At 36.9% G+C, this 24,051-nt stretch overlaps 1 protein-coding gene across 2 annotated transcripts in view; it reads left to right on the top strand.

Moving 5' to 3' along the window:
- The window catches only part of LOC149074672 (uncharacterized), a 363,805-nt gene that overhangs the window by 160,280 nt on the left and 179,474 nt on the right, over window positions 1-24,051 (top strand). For both annotated transcript variants that reach the window (XM_089247127.1, XM_089247128.1), the window contains exons 11-12: window positions 721-912; window positions 2,305-2,392. In XM_089247127.1, coding sequence (XP_089103253.1) covers window positions 721-912; window positions 2,305-2,392 — 280 coding nt within the window. The remainder of the gene's footprint in view (window positions 1-720; window positions 913-2,304; window positions 2,393-24,051) is intronic.

Here is a 24,051-nt window from a genome sequence, read left to right as displayed (position 1 = left end):
TTTTCTGTAACCCAGAGGTCTTCAACCTTTTTGTAGTCACAAGCACTGCCTGTACCCATCATCAAAAGAAGAGCACCCTTTGGCAAGTTTGACATAACTATGCATGAAATGAAGATAAGATTTTAATCCTTCAATACAATTTATACAAGGTGTTCACTTGGGACATTGATTAAGTGCTCTCGAGCACGAAATCTGACACGCGCATTGAACGCTCCATGTGCTTGAGAGCACCGTGTTGAAGATGTCTGCTCTAACCCCTATAATCTAAATAACATTGAATACATAGATTTATTAATGTATTTCTCTCTAGATAGAGAATGACAATGTAATAACATCATTAGAAAGCATATTGTTTGCAAGTAAGTGTAGTTTAAGGTGTAATTTTTGGTGGGTTTTTTGGTTTGGGCAAAATCAGATCAACCCTGCTGCTTGTTCACAGAGCTGGTTCTAAACTTTCCCTGTTCTCCCTATATAGTCATAAACATGGGCAGATAAGGAGTTTATCTGAGATTATTCTTTACAAGCATTAGAAACTGGTACACCCCCTAGGTTCCACTGCCTATTGAATGTGCTGTGCCACTTTCAATTTTTTTAAAATTAAAATCTAATTTTTACTGGGCTAAGTCTTCTATTTTTACTCATCTTTGGTTTGTCATTATCCATTATCATTAGTGAAAGACTTCACACCAATGCTGGCATCTCTTTTTCTGACTTTTACAGGATGCTGAAAATGATGATTTGTATGTAAATGATCATACATGGTCTTTCAAGATTCGCCAAATTGATCCTGTTCAGTTTTCAAGTACTACTGCTGATAATGTTTCTTCTACAGTCAATATGTCTATAGGAGAGATATTTGCAGCCAGAACTGAGAACCTAGGAGCTTTAAGTGAAGAAAAAGGAAGGCAACGGGTGAGAGATATTTTTAATAAAAATAATTTCTATGTGAAACTATTCATGAAGGGTGATATGAATACAGGGCGATTCTAAATTTATGGGACAAACTTAAAGAGGTGATTTAAGACACCTAAACAAGCATTTTTGGTCTTAGAATATGTTGAATCGCAATAGCAAAGGCTGTTTTTAGAGAGTATAGCCAACAGCACTTCACCAGAAGCAAATATTTTTTTCCAGACGGATTCACTGCAGTATGTACTATCAATCATTTGAGGGTGCACAGGGTTGTAATGTTGTAAGTCTCCTCATACTGCAATCTAGGTAATGCAAAATGTACCACAAGTCATTGTATTGTGTGTCATTGTGAAAAACCATACTCCAATCCCATCGAAAGGTGTATCTGCACTTGTGGGACTGCAGTTTGTTTTTGATGGTCAAACATCTTTGAATCGCCAAACATCTTTCCGAGCATAAAAAAATTGAAAACATATAGAAAATTTTTAGCCCATTTGAAGGGCAGCTGTTCCAGACAGCAAATAGTGCCCCCAGTAAGCGAAAATCATCTTAAATAGATTGGTGCGAAAAATTTTATGACAGCCGCTGTTTCAAACAAGGTGTGAAAAGCCTGAAACAACAAAAAACAAGCTGATGAAAAGATGTTTGATAAAAAAAACAGTGCAGTTGTTTTATTTTGAAAAGGGGTGAGGGTTAATGAAAATATTGTTAATTTTGCTTCTCCAATTTATAAATATCTGCTCTGAATCCTATATTTTGCTGCTCCAAAATTGCTCAGAATACTCAATTTGCTTCTCCAAAACTGCTCCAAATCCTGAATTTTGCTGCTCCAAAGCTGCTCCGAAATGGACTTTGTCACTTCCCACCCCTGGAACTAATTCCCCCCCCCCCTAAAATACATTCCCATCACTTTATGAAGTCCTCCACATAATTTCACACTTTTCTGGTGACTGGTTTCACCTTTGGTCTTTTAATCATGGATGCCCTGTATATTAGAAGTCTATAACTGTCATGCCTATCCTGAGTATTCATTGAAATGAGCATTAAAATATAGAAATTTTAAAAAGTCTGTCGTTTCTTCAAATATGGTATTGCAATTTAAGTTTTGAGGAAAATTCAATAAAGTACTTTTTGCATTGAGGGTTTTGAGCTGAACCACTTGAATAGAAAGTTTTTGTTTGAAGCAAAACACCTGCAGATAGTTGAATTTTCTGCCTTTTTTATGAAAATGTGTGTGTGTGTGTTATAAGGAGGATGTAAAAGAACTCGTTAGACAATATGTAGAATGAAAATATTTATAATATGATTAAATTAGTAACCTTTTTTGAGTGAAATTAGTAAGTGTATTATTTATTTATACAATTTTTAATTATAATGTGAATTTTATTTTAGCCATATTTTGGAATGGATATATCTACACCACATCGTTCAATCCCTGACTCTTCATGTTCTAATGAAATATCTAAGGCATCTACATCAAGTAAGTTATTTTCATTTGTTAAGTAACCTAAAACTATATTTTTAGTGTATCTACTTATTAGTTTGAAAATTTTTTCATAGATGGCGTATCTGATTCTCTTATTTCTTTGTTGTCTACTTATGTAGCCATACTTTATTCATTTATTTAGATTTCCTTTTAATTGTCATATTATTATATTATTCAGCATAATTACTGTCCTCATAGTCCTGTAGCTTCCAGTACTCTTATTTTTGAGATAATTCGCTGATAAAACAAATACAAATACAACGCCATAACAGGCAAATTGCCCAACGAAGTAGCTGACTTAAGAACATCATGGATCCCCGAGCCATTTTTTGGAGGCCCTACCTACTACTGCTACACCACACATGCACCCCGCCCACACCCCCCCCCCCGCGGAACCCCCAACGGATCGGTACATGCGGGAATGTGCGTGTACGTGTAGTGAAACCTGACGTGAAGTTTTTTGTTTTGCTGTAATGCTTGTTATGTGTAGTGCTGCCATCTGCCACCAGTTTTTCTAACTATGAGTGAAGTGTTATGATTGAATGATTTATCGTTGTAGGACTGTTGCTCTCTGTGGCGAGACTTTTTAACGGGGAGATCGGCTCGCATTTGCGCCTTGAAGTTGGGAACCACAGAAAACCAACTTCAGCCAGCCACCACTGTGGGGTTCGAACCCAGATCCTCGCATCGCGAGTCCGTCACTATAACCACTCGACCACCACAGCGGCAACCAACACTTAATTTGTTTTTTTTATTTTCATAATCAATAACTAATATTGCCAATAACAATAGTTTGTAAACATTGACAGTGTGTTGCTATCAAAAAAATTTTTCCTAAAAAATTGATCAGCCTCGTGTATGTAAACAAATTTAAAGGTGTTTGTTGTTTTTTTTTGAAGGAACTTTTTTTTGCATATCAATAACAAGTGCACAGTCAATACCACTCTCACTTATGTACCGGTATATGGGTTATTCTCATGAAATTAGACAGAACAAAAAGGTAAAAAATGTCAGCCGAAAAAAATCGAAAAATATTCTTAGGGCCCCTTCTTTACCTGCAAATAAATGAAATATGGTTAGCAATGAAGTTTGTTGAAATGTTCATGGTGAAAAAAAAAACTAGTTTAAATTTTACTATGTTGCATCTTTACTAAGCATCTCTGTCGAGGCATTTGGCCAGTTTCAGCACGTAATTTGATATTTATGCTTGATAATTGCAACATGTTTCATCTATTTTGGTAGCTCATTTATAACTTGGACAAGCACTGATACACAGAATTTTTTTTTATCAATTACATTTTTATTTCTGCCTTTATTTGTGTTTTTCTGTTTTTCATCAATTTTATGGGAACAACAGGTTTGTAATTTGTCTCGGTTTTGCTAGAACATGAGTTGCATTCTGAATGCAAAGTCTTTAGATGAAACTACTATAGTTTGATGTTGCAACTGAGAAATCTGATTTTTTTTTTTATTCCCATTAAATTATCAGATCTTCCTTTTGGTTACATGATGTCGAGAGAAAGACATTTTTGCTTGTTTTGCAACACTGATGAAAAACTAAGCATGTTGAAAACATTTTCAGAAATAATAGATGTCTCTGGACTGAAAGATTTGGCAAAGTGAAAACAATTTTCAATTATGTATTTCTCACAAAAAAATAGCGGAGAGAAGGAGATTTGTAAAACACTCAACTTTTTTTAGTCAATAAACCTAATTTGTGAAGTAATTTACAATTCTAATTGATTTAAAAGGAGGTTCAAGTGATGGCTACATTCTTAACCTTCTCAACATAAATTTTGTTAGGTGGCAACTGGTGTTGTAGTACTTGAACCAATGTTTTCCTAATGTCACTAATGAAAAAAAAGCTGGGTAAAATTTTCATTTGGGTAAACCTATTGATAAAAAAGATTTAAAATTATAAAATAGAAGAAATATGACAGTATACTGGTCCAAAAAATATATATGTTTTTGTTTTAGGATAGAAAATTATTTTAAAATTTAAAAAATGGGCTGGGAACATCCAGGAGAAGGATATTTCCATCACAAATGAAAAATTGTTCTAGCAAAATTTTAAAGATAGATTGATGAGAAAATCAAAAACAAATTGGCAACTTTTCAGATATTGGAATTTAAAGAGAAAGTGATGGAAAATATTTGTTAAACATAATTAATCATAACAAATCATTTGTCAAATATAATTAATGTAAACTGCTGGGGACACAATTTAGGCCAATTTCATAACAATCACCCATATGTATTGCTATATGTTGATCGGGATCACTACTACCAGCTGCTACAGTATTAACTTCAAAAATTATACCTTTTTAATTGTATTTAATTTAATGTTGATCATGTAATAAGTTCAAATTAGTTAAATCCATTGAAAAGCTGGAATCAATATAAAATAAATTCACCTGCTTATCTACTACAGTTGGTCCTCCTTTGTGTCTGTTTCTGAACTAAAACGCGAACTTAATCTCTCTCTCACATCTTGCTCTAAATACTGACCATCTTCTCTTTTTAAAATTCTCCATGAGCATTTCTTCTTTCCGCATACTATTAGCTGACTGGAACTCTTTCTCCCTCCACTGTCATTCATTCACCGTCATATATTTTCGAAAAATGTAAAACATTTTTTGTCACTGTCAACTGCATTTTCATGTATATGCCTTGGCCAACATTATTGTATAAATAAATAATAAATCAGCATGATCTTGCTGTGTACCAATCATTTCCCCCACAAATTACAATTTTAGTCAATTTTCCTATTCTCTTAAAATGGCCAGACCCATTCAGAAATTTCATGTTCATTTGGAGAAATATTAGAAATTTAATTTTTGCACAGATGTTTGTTTTTCTACTAGCTCAAGATGGTTTTCGGTCCAGTGGTTATCTAAGAACATGTTACACATGTGAACAGATATATCCTAATCTTCTTCATCAGTCTTGGAAGTTTTTGGGAAGTTCTCTTTGTATATTTCACACATTCTTTACAGTACATATGTGACACATCCCAATATGTGATACACTCAATCTCGAAAAACTCAATAAAACGGGTGCTTATTTAAAAGAGCAACTTCACCAAAGAATTCTCGACTTGGAGCATCTCTGTGAAGAAGAACACATCAAAAATATTATAGCAACTACTTTTGGGAGCTAAAATGTAAAGATGAAGTGTATATGGGAATAAAGATGGAAAAAATCTCACTATATTTTTTTAAGTTTAAAAATTTATATTATATATATTTATAACCCAAATTTAATTTTCTTTAGAATGTCCAAATGCATGACTTATATTCTAAAAGTTATTTACAGTTTTTAAAATTATCAAATTGAAACTTTTTTGCCATTTTCGATGTTCCAGTCAGCCAATTGTAAATGACTAATTCCCAAATACAAAGGTTTCAACAGTTGGCTGATGTGAAGATGAATTCAGGAAGGAAGGAAAATTCCACTGCTCCTGAGGGGAATCGAACCCACGTCATCTCACTTACTGGATGAGTACACTAGATCCCTATGCTGCAAGGGCAGCAAACTTTTTTTAGAGCTCATTTGCAATGAACGGGACTGTACATGGACAGCCAGACCTTACTCAGGCCAAAGCTCACTGCCACTAGAGAGTGACATATCCAAGGACGATGTCACTTTCTGCTGTACATATGAAGGATATAGGACCTTTGTGTGAATAGCAGAGAGTGACATCATCCTTGGACAATTCACAAGTATTGGTCCTCTCACCACAAAACCTTTTTTAAGTTTAAAGCATAAAATTGCTGTATTCAATCTATTTTAGCCATAAACCTTTGGCCAATGTGGTCTGCTAATCAAGGAAAAAAGTTGTGTTACATAGTGTTATCTGCACTCACAATGTAGGGGTATACCCAGGATTGTTCTATTTAGGTGGTCATGATGCTTGGAGAGGTATGTTGCAGGGAGGCCTGTGGGAAGTCCAAATCATGCACTGCTCAGTACTATGGCGTGGATGAAACCAGAAGCCATGCATCATCTAGTGGATTCCATCACAGGAGGAGAATTCTGACATCTTCGCTTAGTCCTCAAACAGTATTTGGAGAATGTGTGGTTGTTAGCTAGTCGTTTATTTTGTCAACTTGAATTAAAGTTATCAAGTTCCTGTAAATTTTAAATTTTTTTGGGTAGAGGCTTAACACCAGATGGTGTGTCGAGGCCCACGCTTCCTTCCTCACCAAAGTCAGGTGCAAGAAGGTGGGAAAAAGTCTCTGCAACTTCCTCTCTCTTCGTTCGTGAAAACAGGTTATTGGCACAGATAGAACCTCTTGGCAAAGAGCGAGCTGGTTTGTTGATGGAGATTTTTGTGTTACTTCTCAACAAGAATCCTGTACACCCATAGAAGTTTCCAAACAATGGCTTCATTTGCACGTGGACTTTGCAGGTTCATTTCAAGGTACATCGTTCAATACATCATAGGCAAGTATTTTCTATGTGGGTGGGAAGTCATGTCTATGGGGTCATGTACATTCCACATGTGCTGTCGCAACCATTGATGTTCTTTGTAACTCACATTACTCCAGATGTTGTTGTGTCTTACAATAGAGGCCAATTCCTTTCTTCAGAGTATATGCTTTTCTTAGAGCAAAATACCATAAGGTAAGTGTTGATTTTATCCAGAAAGCCTTTTAGTATGGTCAGGCAGGCTGAGTAGACTGTACAGGCCATTAAAGACTCCTTTCAATGCAGTGTGAGTGGGGGAAAAAATAAACGGGCTTGTTGCTTCAAATGCAATGTGCAAGTCCTGCTGAGTTACTCATGGGAAGGCGATTCTTTTAAACAACAACTTAAATCCATATCCGACTTCTGAATTGAAAGAGTAACAGAAAATCGGTGCTCCAAAAAAAAAACCATTGTTTTTGTTGTATCTGGCAACAAGATATAAAGACAGTGGTCAAGACCGTCCATGTATGTGTTTACGTCCTGTATCAATCCCGGTCTCATTGCCGGTTGCTGCGTTGGGTGTTTGTCTATATTCTATACATTAATTATTAATCAAGATTGTTCTCATTATGTTTTCGTTAATAAATGGTGTATGATAATATGGCGTGTCCTTTAATCAGCCTCACCTCGGATAAAATAATTTGCGACGAGATAAAGAAACTTCAGTGCCGGTAAGCCGCTTTCTCTTTGTTATCGAACCACCTGAACAATTCGACAAATTTTTGGGTGCGTTTCAAACTCAACAACGTGAATTATTCGAAGCATTTTTATCGACCCAGATGCAGTTAAAGCAACTGGCCATGGTTCAAACATTCGATACTTTCGATCCAAAGAAAGAATCTTTCATAATGTATATTCAGCACTTCAAAAATTTTCTTGATATGAAAAACGTGTCATCCAATAAAAAATTGTGTGCTCAAATACTTCTGAACTCTGTAGGTGTCTCTAATTATAATACTTTAGCAGCATTGGTTTCGCCACGCCTACCGAACGAGCTCATATATGACGAACTCATCAAAACATTCGAAGTCCATCTGTGTCTGAAGAAGAACATAGTAGTGGCACAACATCAATTTTTGTCTACCTATCAGACGGAAAATCAAACAATCGCAGATTATGTAGCAACTCTGCGACAGAACATCAACTGTGAGTTCGTGTCACCTTGCAAATGCAAAACGTCTATAGCGGATATATTTCTACATGCGCAGTTTGTTCGTGGAATTTGGGACAACTCTATACGTGAGCAACTTTTACAGTCATAAATTCTTGAATTCGATGACATCTTGAAGAGAGCAATAGCTCTTGAAGCATCAAAAATCGACTGTCACGAACTTTCAAGGAAATCAACAAGTGCACCTTTTGATGAAATCAACAAAGTTGTGAAATCCAGACCAGCAAAATGTGACTCGAGTACCTCGCAAAACACAGCTGTATCTTATCCAAGAAGCAAGAAGCGTCAGCGTTCCAAATCCAGTTCCAGAATAGACTTTGTAAGATTGGGTATACATAATCTTTGTATTCGTTGTGGTCGTGATAATCACATTGCAAATGATTGCAAAATGAATCCAAAATCTCTGAAGTGCAGTGCTTGCAAGAAAACGGGACACCTCAGAAAAGCATGCATTAAGACACTGCTATATGAACAGAGCGAAAATCCATCAGAATTCAAATCAACTAACCATGTGTCCAACGCCGAAGCTTTTCGTTGTTATGGTGTGCAACAAATTATCGACATATTTCAACACCACGAGCGACCAAAGGATATCGACAAATATTTCATCATGATCAACATTGAAGGTCGAGAGGTAAGATTCGAAGTGGACTCTGGTGCAGGATTTACATTTATTCCACGCGATGCATTCCATAAGCTGAACATTCGAACACAGCTTTAAAATTCAACTGTTACTTTCCGATCATACACTAGTGATGTGTTCCTGCCAGATGGGAAAGGGGATGTGAATGTGGAGTACCAAGGGAAAACATCCCGTGAAGAACTCTACATTGTTCCAGAGGATGATGCATTATCAGGACGTGTTTGGATAAGGCATTTAAAAATAAGCCTAGAAAATATCGACTCTCAAAAACCAGCTGATTTGGGAACATTACAAGTTCAACAAACCAACTGCCTGGATAACATTATTTCTAAATATCCAAATTTCTGAATGACGGTACCAAGTTTCCATAAAATTTGATTGTTGATATAACATCGGGCTTGTATTCTGTCTCCCACACTTAATTGTCTGGACTTGATTGTGTGTTCAGTGTTCTTAACGTGTTTCCTGGGTCGAAAAGCATCGAATTGAATACGGATATTGCTTTGCAAATATCGACAGAAGTATTGAATGCCGACTCGATCAAAAAAGCAACTGACTCTGATGAAAATTTATCAAAAATCAAACAGAAAATTCAACAAGATCCTGAACTTTCTTATGAATACACCTTAGAAGACAGAATCCTATTCAAAGGACAGAGATTAGTAATTCCGAAATACTACAGAAATCTGTTTTAAATGAACCGCATCGAACACACATTGGCATCACAAAAATGAAACAAATTTCTCGAAGATACATTTATTGGAAAGGAATCGACAAAGATATTGAATATTTATCCAGATCATGCGAACAGTGTGTACAAATCAAGACAAATCCTTCAAAAGTGCCAGTCCATCCTTGGGACGAACCAAAGGAAAATTTGGACCGCGTCCACATCGATTACGCTGGGCCTTTCCAGAACAATTTTTTCTTGATCGTTATTGACGAAAAATCCAAATGGGCCGAAATAAAAATATGTCGAAATGCACCTTCTGCATCCTGAAACCTTGAAATGTTATCTGGCATTTTTTCTGTGCACGGGTACCCACACACAATTGTTCCAGACAACGCAACAATTTTCGTCAGCAGGGCTCGGCACGGGTCACTTTTTTCACTAAAAGTCACTTTTTTAGAAACTGGTCACTTTTATTACGTATTTTCAGGCCCAGGTCACTTTTTCCACTTTTTTAGCAAAAAAACCTCGGTCTCGCGCGCTTTTCTGCTGTCAGTGTTTTTCTTTTCTTCAAGGAGGAACTTTACCTGTTCAATATCGCTAATTTTCTCCCTCCCTTCATTGAACTACGATCGAAGGCATCTTATCTTCCCGGGAGCATACCGTGTGACGTCAGCATAACTTGATTTCAAGGCGCTTGGAAAAAGAAAGCTCCTTGGTTAAAGAATCGTCATTTTATGGAAAAGCCGGTCGGAAAAAAAACTAGCATAAATGGTGTACTTACAACAAAGAATTTTTTCCCCCCCTATACTACCATTCTTTCTTATTTCCCCACGTGCTCACTCGTTCTTTCATTTTCATCTTATTTTAAAATTGATCCTTTATTTTATTTGTTTTAAAAAGTTTGTCCTAAGGGCCGAATTCCTTACTTGGACCATCGAGCAAGTTACATTTGTTGTTTGTTCGATCGTTACTTTTGTTAATTTTTTTAAATGTTATTTGAAATGACGATTAGAGAGCCCGTGCAGAAGCTAACTTACGCGCAGCGGAAGAATACCAAAGCGCGTATTATTAATACGTATTAAGCGTATTAATACGCTTTGGAGAATACTCTTGTAGCTGGCCAAGGTTAAAGAAGCTCGCATGTATTTTGAATTTACTTAGAACAAAAAAAAAATCATCCGATTGAAAATCGCGATCTATCGACAAATAAAATTCGTACTATTTCTCTAACTGGATTTAAATCTCAGCAAGAAACCGTACCCCCCAAATTTGATCGAAAGGAGAACTATTTATGAAAAGATCACAGAATCCTGCAATTCAACATTTAGTTCAACACAAGGGTTTCCAAATCAGATGAAAATTTGTCATCAGGCTGATAAAAACTCAGTTAACGTGCATGCGAGCCGTAACTGGAGGCGGATTTAACGATGGGCACACCGAGCGCGCCTTTGGCCCCTACTTCACATTTTTTTCCTAATTTAAAGGGCCTAATATTAATTTTTTTTATGCCCGGGCCGTAACTTAATTTAGAGCATCTTCATACTGATTGTTGGATTGTTTTCCTTTTTTTTCTCTCTCCATGCACGTGCGGGAACCGGTTGTTCCGACGCTGTATGCAAATCGGCGGCGGCGTACCCTCACGGGAGCACGGATATATAGACTGGTTTTTTCTCTATAGGTGAGGTGTCTGTTTTTTCCGCATGGATGTATGTCGGGATTCGATTTGTTTCTCCCTTTTGATTGCCGGCCGTATTTTTGATGAACGAAAATGATCTTGTTTTTTGTTTTTGCAACTTTTATGGAAAAAGAGTTCAAAATGAACTTCTGATCATTGTTTTTCTTCAGCTCAGTCGGTACGCTCTGCCCCCCCCCCCCCAACAAATATCGACATCTTGCGCGCCATTCTTGATGTGTAATAAAATCTTACTTTTTAGACCTCGGAAGTTATTAAAACGTTTGTCTCGAGTCTGTTATGACCGCAATAGGAGAGGGCGGGGGTCTGGTTCCACGGGTGTTGAACGAGGAAAGGTGCCGAGTTTACTCATTTTCTGTTAAAAAGAGTGGATACCGGCCCCGAGCGATAGTAAATTTTCGTTCGTACTTGCGACCCGGATTGCTACATACCGTGATCAGATCCAAAAGCGGGGGGGGGGGCAATGCCTTGGACGGCGTTTTTGATGGAATGGTATATTTAAGAAAAGGCAATAAAAATTCCTTTGCAAAATTATCGAATTTCACAGTCAAGGGGCAGTAAAATTACGTTTCCCCTCCAGAAAAAACAATTGTATTACGGCCATGGTAAATCGGGTGTCCCGGATGGGGGCGAATTCACTATTTTTGTTCGTTGAAAGTTACGGGAGGAGTCGGCGCTAACGTGGCGACTTGTTTTCGCGCTAAAATAGGTAGCCCTGACAGCAGCATCCATAAACTCTGTATCCACCGCATTTATAAACCCCGTATGTTGTTGATTCGATTTTTGTGTTCATTTCATCCTAATTTTCCGTATTTTTCCGATATATTTCTATCGATTTTCGCATATTAGGTTAATTCATATTATAAATTATATATTTTTTTTGTAATTTTTTATGTGCCCTTTGTCAGCCATCTTGAATTGACTACCGCAAAACGGCGATTCCTTGGCTCGAAAAAATGTCGCCACGTTGGTGCTTACAAGGGTCATGGGAAATTTACCGGGGAAGGCCGCTGAGTCTTTTTTTCTGTTAAAAATTACGGGGGGGGGGGGAGGCCAAAATTATACTGTTTCCAGGGGTAGGAACACCGCGCCAAAATTAACATCTTGCGCCATCCTGCTCCAATAGTGTTTTCGTATTTTTATGCGCCAAATAGCTAATTTTGCTTCGTATGTCCAGAATTTCTTAAAGGACGCCAAAAAATTTTTGTTCCTGCTTACCGTGAAACGATTCTTTCTAAGAGCGTGTTTTATTCCACTGTACGCCTTATTTAAACTATCGGCCTTTCCATCGTGAAACCCCGATAATATCCGTGATTGTGCAACTGAAGATAGTTTGCAATGGTCTTTCAGCTTTAAAGTGCGCCGCTGTGGTGGTCGAGTGGTCATAATGACGGACTCGCATCGCGGGGACCCGGGTTCGAGCCCCATCATCACCACAGTGGTGGTCGGCTGAAGTTGGTTTTCTGTGGTTCCCAACTTCAAGGCGCAAATGCGAGCCGATCTCCCCGTTAAAAGGTCTCGCCACAGAGACCGACAGTCCTACAATCAGTATAAATATTCAGTCATTACACTACACTCACTTCACTTCTGAGATATAGATGGCAGCACTAAAAAATCATACACAACACTAAATACGCACTCAGACTGTTAGGTACACATACTTACACTTCCGGCACAACTCACTAGGTAGTAAATTGCCCATGGCGATAGACCTGAGTTGTGCTCGGCTTCAAAAAAAAAAAAAAGATTCTTCCGAAATTCTCCCCCATTTTGCAACAATTTCTTTCCGAGTATAAAAAACTTATAGAAAATTTTTTGCTCATTTGAAGTGCTGCTGTTCAAGACAGCAAATAGTGCCCTCAGTAAGCAAAAATCATCTTAAATAGACTGGTGTGAAAAATTTTATGACAGCCTCTCTTTCAAACAAGGTGTCAAAAGCCTGAAACACCAAAAACAAAAAACAAGCTGATGAAAAGATTTTTGATAACAAAAGACAGTGCAGTTTTATTTTGAAAAGGGATGAGGGTTAACGAAAATATTCTTGTTAATTTCCCTGCTCCAATAAATATCTGCTCCAAATCCTATATTTTGCTGCTCCAGAACTGATCCGAATCCTATATTTTGCTGTTCCAAATCCTGAATTTGCTGCTCCAAAACTGCTCAGAATCCTGAATTTTGCTGCTTCAAAGCTGCTCCGAAATGGACTTTGTCACTTCCCACCCCTGTGTTTCTGGGTAAAGGAGTAAATGTGTTTGTTTTTTTTGCAGGGGTGTATTTTGTGTGTAAAAAAAGGGAAAATATATATATTTTTACAAATTTCAAAACTGGTTTATTTTTTCCCTCACCCAAGGACAGTATTATTTTGGTGCCCCCGCCTGTAAAATAGTACTCGCCCACTTTTCCCAGTCCAGCCATAGGTGGAGATACTTTAAGGTCTTAGGGGTGTGGCACGATGACAATTGATATACATCATATATATGTATACATCAGTAGGCTCTGCCATTGACGCTAGGGGGAGGGTGGATTGCCCCTCCCTCAACATATAATAATTAAAATAATTTAGTTAATTTAATAATTTGAATACTTTATTCAATTTAATAATTTAAATATTTTATTCAATTTAATAATTTAAATATTTTATTCAATTTAATAATTTAAATATTTTATTCAATTTAATAATTTAAATAATTTATAATTCAGTAATTTAAGTAATTTTTTAATTTAATAATTTAAAATGTTAAAAATTTAATTTTATGGTTTTTAATCATTAAGTAAATTTCTTGAAATTTGTTGGAACGTATTATACAAACCTAGGTATGTAAATCAAATTTGTACTAGTTAAAAAAAGTTTGAATACATTTTGTATACTGTCATTCATAGCATAACATGAATGAAAAATCCACTGGAATGTAGATGGGACAAATTCTCTCATCAAATTTTGTGTTATTTCATTTTTTTCCCTTCTTTGAATGGGAAAAATGTTTCCCGTTTTGAAGTTTTTCCTGCTTAAATTGATTTTAAGATGTGTTGTGGAAAGCAACATGGGGGAAGGCATTGCTGCTGTTACTTAAAAAGGATGTAATGTAGTTATTCTCTCACACATAGTTGTTGATAAATTTGATAAGTTATTCAAAACTTTTCTGGTTAGCAGAATGCGTTTGAGTTTGATTTAATTATTTCTATCTATTATGTAAAAAAAGTCAATTTCAATGAGTTCTATTGAAATGCAAAGTTAAAACTAAATTCAATTTCAATTCATTCAATTTGGTAATAAAAATTCATTGTCCATTTGGTCTCTCAATCTAAAAATACTTTGGTCACTATTTGGTCACTTTTAAACATTTCGGTCACTATTTGGTCACTTTTTCAAACATTTTGGTCACTATTTTCACTAATTTTGAGGCCATGATCCGTGCTGACCCCTGCGTCAGTGACCAGTTCAAATCTTATTGTGCTAAAAATGGAATCTTTCAGAAGCTTATTGCACCTGGACATCCTGCTACTAATAGCTTGGCCGAGCAAAATGTACAGACATTGAAAAATCGATTGAAAGCAATGTCTAATGAGCCAAAATTCAATGCATGCGAAAGTGAGAGAAATAGTTTTTCGATATCGCGCCACTCCATTGGCAAATGGTAAAACTCCGGCTGAAATGTATTTGCAACGTAATATCCGTATTCAATTCGATGCTTTTCGACCCAGGAAACACATTGTGTGTTCAGTGTTCTTAATCAAGTCCAGACAATTAAGTGTGGGAGACAGAATACAAGCCTGATGTTATATCAACAATCGAACTGTATGGAAACTTGGTACCGTCATTCAGAAATTTGGAAAGCTTCACTATCAAGTGAAGTTGGATGATGGTTATTCTTTCAAAAGACATATTGATCAACTGAGAAGAACAGAGGTTCCGAAAAAGTCAGTCTCATTCTTACCAACTACCAAATTTAATGATAGTGATGATTCTGATGAACAGATTCAACAACAACCCAGATGGCAAGACTTTTATTGTCCAGGAATGTATCAGCAACAACCTGATGACTCCCAGAATTCAGATATTCAACCGCAACCAAGAAACAGCCAGCATGTACCAGTTACAGACCAACCCAGCTTCGTAGGTCAACAAGGCAACACAGATCTCCCTCATACCTGCAAGAGTATGTAACAGATTAACTTTTCAATTAAGCGTGGGAGAACTGTTGTATCTGGCAACAAGATATAAAGACAGTGGTCAAGACCGTCCATGTATGTGTTTACGTCCTGTATCAATCCCGGTCACATTGCTGGTTGCTGCATTGTGTCTTTGTCTATATTCTATACATTAATTATAAATCAAGATTGTTCTCATGTTTTCGTTAATATATGGTATATGATAATATGGCGTGTCCTTTAACCAGCCTCACCTCGGATAAAATAGTTTTTCACGAGTCTTTATTACAAATGAACCAGTTCATTATAAATTATGAAAGAATCCAAAGTTGGTTCCTGCAACGGTGTCAGAACCAAGGGGTCTTCAGTGTCATATTGTGCAGTTACCAAGGATGATAACCTGGTAAGAGAGAGAGAGAGTTGACACATGTAGATCAGATGAGGCAGCATGCATCTGCAATGGAACCTTTGATTGAGAATCCACTGGGTGAACCGATGGTGCCTGCAGAAAAATCAGCTATTCTGGAAACTGATATTACTGAATATGTCACACCTGCAGAAAGGACAACTGTGGATCCAATGGTTCCATACCCTCTGAAAGGGACTGTCAAGTGAGCAACCCAAAAGGACAATTGTCCATCCAAAGATGTTGAAGGACTTGGTCACAGGGGAAAAAGTGTTGTACTATGGCAGCACTCTAGACAAAATTGCATATGAACAACGAGAAAGCAGTTGTGCCACATATATCGTAACTCATGGACTCCCAGCCGGAAAAGTCAGAAATAGTCTATATTTTCTGAAATAATATGCAATTTATGATTAAATACTCTCATGTCCATAAATTAAGGATAATGCCAGCTCCGGCAAATAAAGGTTCAGAAACAAAACAAACGTTACTTATTCATAAAGTCCATTTATTAAACAAAAGATAAAGAAAAAAAACGATGGTGTATGTATGATACCATTCATAAAAACTATGATTTTTGCTCTCTGGAGCAATTGTAAAAAATATCTCCTTTACAAAAACTTACTATTACATGGTTGATATGATGGTTAATACATTGTATGTCTCCCATACGATGAAATACAGTCCGTACAACGCCTAGGCATGCTGAGTATCAAATTGTCGATCTGATCTTGGGGAAGATCACTCCACTCAGCAAGCAATGCTCTCCGAATTTCCTATACACATGTAGGAGGTGGTTGACAGGCTGCAACTCGTTGGCCAAGCATGTCCCACACATGCTCTATCGGATTCAAGTCAGGTGAGAATGCTGGCCATTCCATACGGGTTATATCCTCAGATTCAAGGCATTCGTTTACGATGTTTGCTTGGTGAGGACGGGCGTTGTCATCCATAAACACAAATTCTGCGCCCATGGCACCCCTAAACAAACGTACATGTTGTTCCAGAATGATGTCCCGATAAATTTGGGCTTTTATGGTTCCGGTTTGAACATGCAGATCTGTTCTGGAGCCCAGTATAATTCCACCTCAAACAAGCAATGCTGCACCACTGTAACAGTGTCGTTCAATGATGTTGTCTTGGTGGTAACGGGTAACTGGCATTCTCCATATGAAAGTCCGCCGTGAATGAGACTGCAAGCTAAACCTGGACTCGTCGGAAAACATCACACAAGCCCACTGTGACGATGTCCACATTGCATGTTCTCTACTCCAGGCTAATCGCTGCAGACAGTGAGTTGCGTGAGCGGAACACACCTGACAGGCCTGCGAGCATATAGACCAATATCTCCCAAACGTCTGTACACGGTTTGCCTTGAAACTGTGGTACCTGTGGCTGCAGATAGCTGACGAGACAGGTCGGATGCTGTGCTCGGTCTGCTTCTTTTGGAAGTTACTGCCAAATACCGGTCTTCATTCGGCGTTGTAACTCGTGTGCGACCTGTAATGTAACGTCTAATCACATTTCCGTTATCTTGGAATCGTTGCCAAAGCCTAGAGATTCCACTTTGGGCAATTCCGAGCTCCTCGGATATTTCCATCTGAGTACGCCCACATTCCAGGCGGCTGATAATTGTACCACGTAAAAAATCATCCACATGCGTCCTCTGTGTCATAACTATTCGCTTATGGCACTGACTGAGCGCCTTACAGAACTCTTGTGAACAATTTTACTTCTTTGCCACCATTCCTTATATACCTCCCTCTTACACTCTCGTCATTGTGACGTACTATCGGCATCATCTGGTGGCTTCCTGAAATTTGCATATCATTCTTGCAGATGTGTGTGATAATTCTACAGGTGAAATTTTTACTTTAGATTTTGATTTCCATGTGATTCTGAATTATCCTTAATTTATGGACAAGAATGTATATGAATATTTCCTTTTGTTCTCCCGGTGATTACATGCTGGGCAATCGCTGCCGATTTGTCTCATATTCTGGCCATCATGATATGTTATGACTGAGGTAATTTTAATGTTTGAATATGCACATTTTTTTACAGTGAAATTCTTTTCATGACGTAGTAATTTTTACCTTGAGATGGAACAGGGTGGGAACTCTGTGCCTATTGCACCGTGCTGAGCCGAAATTAACATCCTGCACAAATAGTGTTGGGTCAAAGTGTGCTAAGTCAAAGTGTGCTAAGTCAAAGTGTGCTGAACTGAGCTGAAGAAAAAACAAAGTTTATCGGAATATTAATTTTATTCCTATGAGGCTGCATCTCAAAAAAGTTAGTTGAATGAAATCATAGAAATAATGCAATATGTTAGTTGCAACTTAAGCAATCATCAAAAACAAACATCCCAAATAACCGGCAAGCACTAAAAAAAAGCATAATGACCTACATATATGCGTAATGAGACACATGCAGAGAAAAACCAATCAGTTTCCAATTTGATTGAATTATGCAGGGCCATTGACTGCGATGAACCAGTTTATTTATAGCCACGCTCTTATAAAGGTGGGAGCACACCGCCGATATGCATATTGGGATGACTGCCTCGTGTGTGCGGGGAAAAAAGGGAAGGGAAAACATTCAAAAACAAAACACCCCCTTTTTCCTTTCTTCACATTGAAAACAAACATTCACTATAATGACATAGTTTTTCCTCTATGCATAGGTTTGATTAACATATCATCGAGTCGTTAACATATCATTTTTCTTTCTACACACAAGCAATAACCGTTTTGGGCAGAAGTGTCACTTTATTCCACCTATGAAAGAAAGAACAGGATTTGCCTGAAAGATCAGAATAAAATGTGATTTGAACTGTACTGTGGAAATAAACCTTCAGTCAAGCATTTCAAAGTATTCTGGTATAAAGCCTTTATGGTATCCCAAAACAAAAACAGAGGAAATTCTATTCAAAAAGGAAAGTTTGTGTTATGGTTGGATATGTCTCACGAATGCAAGGATATAGGATTTGGATGCTAAATCCATCAATTTGTTGTAACATCAAATGTTTGTTTTGATGAAAGTATTACTAGTGTGGGAATGATACTGGATCTAGATTGTAACAGAGAAAGTTATTATCACTTCAAAATGAATTTTTCCCATGATCAATATTATTCCGGTTCCACAGATGAAAATTTTGAAATTTTATCATCGACCAAAGAAAGATCTAAAAGTTCAAAATTGGTAGATGAGCCAAATTCAAACTTCATAATCAACAGATGAATTGAAAACATGAATTTCAAGGTCAAAAGATGAATCTCAAATTCAAATTTTGTGATTGGATGATGATTCACAAATTTGAATTTCAAAGTGGGTGGATAGATTGTAAATTCAAATTTCAGCTACATCTGAAATTACCCTTCGTAGTGATGTTAATTGGACATGTTCCTCTCTCGACCTGATGAATGATGTGTCAACATTTATTACAGAATATCTGGATTAAATATTAGGTTCGGTTCACACAAATATGTTAAGAAATATTGTGAAAAAGAGAGAGTGAGAGAAAAAGGTTAGGTTTGATAAAAAATGTTTTCAGCGAATGATTTCAGTGTTAAAAACAAATTTTCAGGGAAAATGAAATTCACCAAACCTGAAACTAATCATGTTGATGTGAAAATTCCAAGAAACTTGCAGGATGCTATGAAATCTCCTTATTTATCTGAATGGCAGAAGACTATGTATATGGAAATATATGTTTTGAATGAATGTAAAGTGTGAATTTTCCCCCCTTAAAATGAACCTAAGCCATGGCGCTGCAATGGTGTTGATTTATTATCATTTACTAATACACTTTCAAGAACCAGAATATATGTGCATTCAAATAAGTCTGAGTGAGTCATAGACTTTATTTTATGAAAATCTCTTTCATCATTGAATTTGAATTTTTGCTCCTCTTGCAATGAATGTAAAGTAATGATTTATTTCTTGCTTCTTAGTTCTTAACACAACAAGTTTGATTGCTGAATCTTGTTTTTTTAGGTCTACTTGTTTGTTTTATGTAACCCAGAGGGTAATCACCACATGGAATGTACTGAATTCTCTATTGTTTAATAGTTGTTATGTGTTAAGAAATTTTTCGAGGGGTTAGCCTTAGAGACGTCATTCGTGGGGTTAGAAGACATTTTTTTTCTCATAAAGTTTTTGAAATGTGTACATGAAATTTTGCATGGTCAACAAGGATGGTAGAAGCAATAAACAAAAAATAATAATTGGAATCTGGGATGATGGGTTTCACTCCAGTATCTAGTTGAATGATTTGAAATCGGAGCGATCCAGTCTTATTTCAATGAATTTTGTGTTATACAAATACAATGCCACAACAGGCAAAATGCCCAACGAGGTGGTTGAGAAAAAGATGCCCATAACAAATATGGATGTCTCGTCTATCCACTTCACAAACTGCCTTTTGATGATAATCTCCAAAATAATTTTCGAAAGGGACCCCGTACATTGAATATCATTATCTCCCTTAAAAGTCGACGCGAAAAAGTCATTGAAAGCACTACACATGCCTACATTGCTCTCTAACCTAGACATTTCTATCGAGAGGGGGCCAACTCTCCCCTTACATCCATTATTGACGTATCTAAAAAATGATTTTGTGTCAGAGCCATTGTTATCTGCCAATCTAGATTCAACTTCCTTTTTACTATCCCTTATCACTTTCTTCAACGCTTTTCTTTTATCAGTAAACAATGATAGGTCACCTCGTCCACTTTTATAATCTCTGAATGGTCTTTTCTTTTCAAGATAAAGGTTACGCACGCTACCTGTGAACCATAGAGGGTGCGATGTACAAACACGCTTTTTTCGAACAAAGGGTATGACGTTGTGAAAAAAGAGGACAGCTTCATACTAAATTCTTCCCATTGACATACCACTCCTACTGATTCCAACCGGTCTTCAAAACTTCCACTAACCTTCCTCTCAAAACATCAAAGTTAGTTCTCCGAAAACAAAGAACCAGTCATTTGTTATCAATTTTACCCAAGGAAAAGTTACAGTGAAATCTGATGATATGATGATCACTGGAAGAAAACTTTCCCCACCGAAACATGTTCAACAAGATCCTCAGAACTAGTAAGAACTAAATCCAAAATAGCAGTACCCCCAGTGGCTTGTGATACATGCTGATACAAAAAATTTTCGAGCACCAACTTAAGAAAGTCTCTTTCATATTGATCTCTAGATGAAAGGTTCTCCCAATCAATACCTGGGTAATTGAAATCTCTTAGTATGATAACCTCTTACGCTTACACATGTTGGAAATTTCATCATGAATTTGGCAATGTAGTTTGTATCCCTATTCAGTGGATTCTAACAAACCCCAACAATAAGTTTATGATGTCTTTTGAAGCTCAAACCATATAGTTTCAATATCAATTCTCTTCATGTTACACTCTTTAGCCTTCAAACATGATTTCACGTATATCAACGCTCCATCCCCTTTCCTATCAGATCTATTTCTCAAAAAAGCATCATATACTGAGATGTGTAAGAAAGATTCATCCCCATCGTTTGCCCAAGATTCTGTAATGGCTATCATTACAGAATCCACAACTATCATAGTTTCTAAAAAAATCTTTCTTATTACCCAAGCTCCTGGCATTTATTAACACACATTTTAATTTGCCCGGTGATTTATTGTCAATCGAGAAGCCATCCAAGTCAGAGGTGGGTAATTCCAAATCAGTACTGTTATGATTATCATTACTAACCCGCATTCCCGACTACGTGGTCTGGGAGTAAAAAACCTGACCTAAGACTATCGTAAACCTCCCAGACCCCCTCCTATTCAGACGGATCCCATCCGAACGAAGCCAACTGTCGGCAAATGCGGAAAGCTCCAAGAACGTGACCCCAAGTGTGGAGCAAATGTCCTTCAGGCCTATATTGAATTGGTGGATCTTACTCCTATACCCCCTACTACCCCTTCGCAGCACTGGAATCACTGCTACATTTGAATCCCCTCCCTAGCTAATAATAGTAAATACAGGAATTCTGACAGAGACGCACTAATATTTGCTCCTACCAGATTCCTTCCCACCCACAGAATCACCTGCAAGGGCAACTTTTGGCAATGAGAAAGTCCTAAACATTGCCAATCCTCCCCCAGGAAGACAGCAGCGCTCGAAACCCCGAAAATCCCTACACACACTTTTCCCAAGTTTCCTAACCATAGAATCGCCAATGATTAAACCCCTATCACTATCCCCTTCTACCTCACCCACGACCACCCATTTGCCCTCTAAACTGTCGTTGTTTGTGGAGATTGCTTCTTCGTCAACAGGTGACTCTACGACAAGTGACTCCATAATAACCGGGCCCTCTAGAACACTAACTTTTTCCCGTAACGCTTCTACCTCGAGTTCCAACCTTGCCCTATCCAATCACCCTTTACAATTATAAAACTATCAGCTACTATACCACTGGGGCAGTGTATAATATTTTATCATGTGTATATATTGTTTATAATTTGTGTTAATTGCATTTTTAATTGGGTTGCTTTTTTTTTTTTAAATATATGACATCCATATACATTTTATGGGCATCTTTTTATCAGCCACCTCGTTGGGCATTTTGCCTGTTGTGGCGTTGTATTTGTGTATATGTATAGATCAGGGAACCTCCCGTCGCAAGCTCTACACAACACTAGTCGAGGTTGAGGCATACTAACACTATTGCTAAAACCAGATAATAATTAAAAAAGGAAAATGAGAAACAGGAAATTAAAATAACGTAAAATACATTACAATTTGAAATATACATAAGAGATTGTACGAAAAAATTATGTAAAATAGAAGGAAGGCAGGCACCTCCAGTGGTGTAGATGGTAGCATGCTTGCCCAGTATGCAAGAGGGCCTGGGTTCGAGTCCCTGCGGAGACAAGATGACTTTTCTTTCAGAGTTAACCTCAGCCTAATATCCAGAAAATAAAATGTTTCCTTAAAATAGAATGCTCAACACAAAATCACGAAGAATAAAATATATATGTATATAAAGAATACAACTCCCTCTAAAAAAAGTATCAAGCTACGAAATACAATTTATACTTATTAGAATTAGCTAACTATCTCTAATCACTAACACTAAAACAATAGTCCCAAATGGGAAAAAAAGTATTGTGAGTACCCAGGAAAAAGTATACACTGTTTGCTAATACTAACGTCAAAAAACCCACGAAATTATATCCAAGAAGCGGGAGAAACACAAACCTGGCGAAAATACAATGAAAATGAAATGAGAGCGAGAAAAATATTTAAGTCGATCGAAAACACACAACGAAAATTAAAATAAGTGAGAGCAAAATATTAAAAAAAACCACTTATTTTCCAACTCCAACGATGTGCTAGAAATATAAAAAAAAACAGTAGAATATATGACTGAAAAATGAAAAACACGCTAAGTAAACTCACGAGAACGAAGAAAAACACAAAGAAAGACACAATGGCGCACTGACATGACAGATAATCCTTCAGTAATCCCTCGGCAGTGGTTTGGGATAAAACTGCTGCTATTGGTCAGTGAGCGGAGCATGGTAAAAGCACGTCCGGTCCCCATCACGGCGAAGACGAGAATGCGAGCCAGAATAAATATATTATTGGCAAAAAACCTTTATTTTTTTTCTCCAGTCTTTTACTTCATATATTTAGGAGAAATTTAAAATAAAAGTTGTTTTGGTAACTGCTGTGCCTCTGGTCTAAAAATATGTTTAAAATATGTATTTTTTGTAATGAAAAATTCCACAGAAACAAAGTTTACCTAATTTTTTTGCATGTAAATTTGAAGTGTAAGTGTATGAATTATTTTTATTCGTATTCTGTATGTTTTTGTGAACACTTTAGTGAAAATTTCACTTGAATATATTGAAAATTGAAAAAGTTATGATTTATTTTCTCAAACAATGCCGCTTAAAAATTGAGCCTCGGAAAATTCATCTGCATCATTTTTTGATGAATTTCAACATTTTTTTCTCAAAGAGTTTTTGAGATATGCAAATAATATTTCACGCAGTTAATAAAGATGGTAAGAGCAAAAAAAAAAAAAAACATTGAAAGCTGAGACTGGGTGTCATGGCTGGGTGATTTGACATGGAATGAAACTGGGAACAACTGTTGTAAGAAAAGAGTCCAGCATGGCTCATTTAGGCGAATGCAGGGCTCCTGCTTTTCCTACTTTTTGGTAAAATGTCCCACTTGTCCTACTTTTTTTTACAAAATCCTGTCAACAAATTTGTATAACTGATTTTAATTGAGATATAAATCATGGACATAATGCCAAATAATACAAATGTAGTAGATTACAATTTCGGCTTTGGCAGATTCATTAATTGCATTGTTTTTAAGGTTATTTGGGGTGGGGGGCAGGGTGTATGTGGACCATTTGGTTGGTTTAATACTTTTTTATTTGCTGAGTTTGAGAGGTCTACGT

This window comes from Pholcus phalangioides, unplaced genomic scaffold, assembly GCF_987345545.1.
Source record: "Pholcus phalangioides strain wild (caught in Gottingen) unplaced genomic scaffold, Ppha-v1.0 ptg000017l_1, whole genome shotgun sequence".
NCBI classification, from domain to species: domain Eukaryota; kingdom Metazoa; phylum Arthropoda; class Arachnida; order Araneae; family Pholcidae; genus Pholcus; species Pholcus phalangioides.
This window is presented reverse-complemented; position numbering and strand designations above follow the sequence as displayed.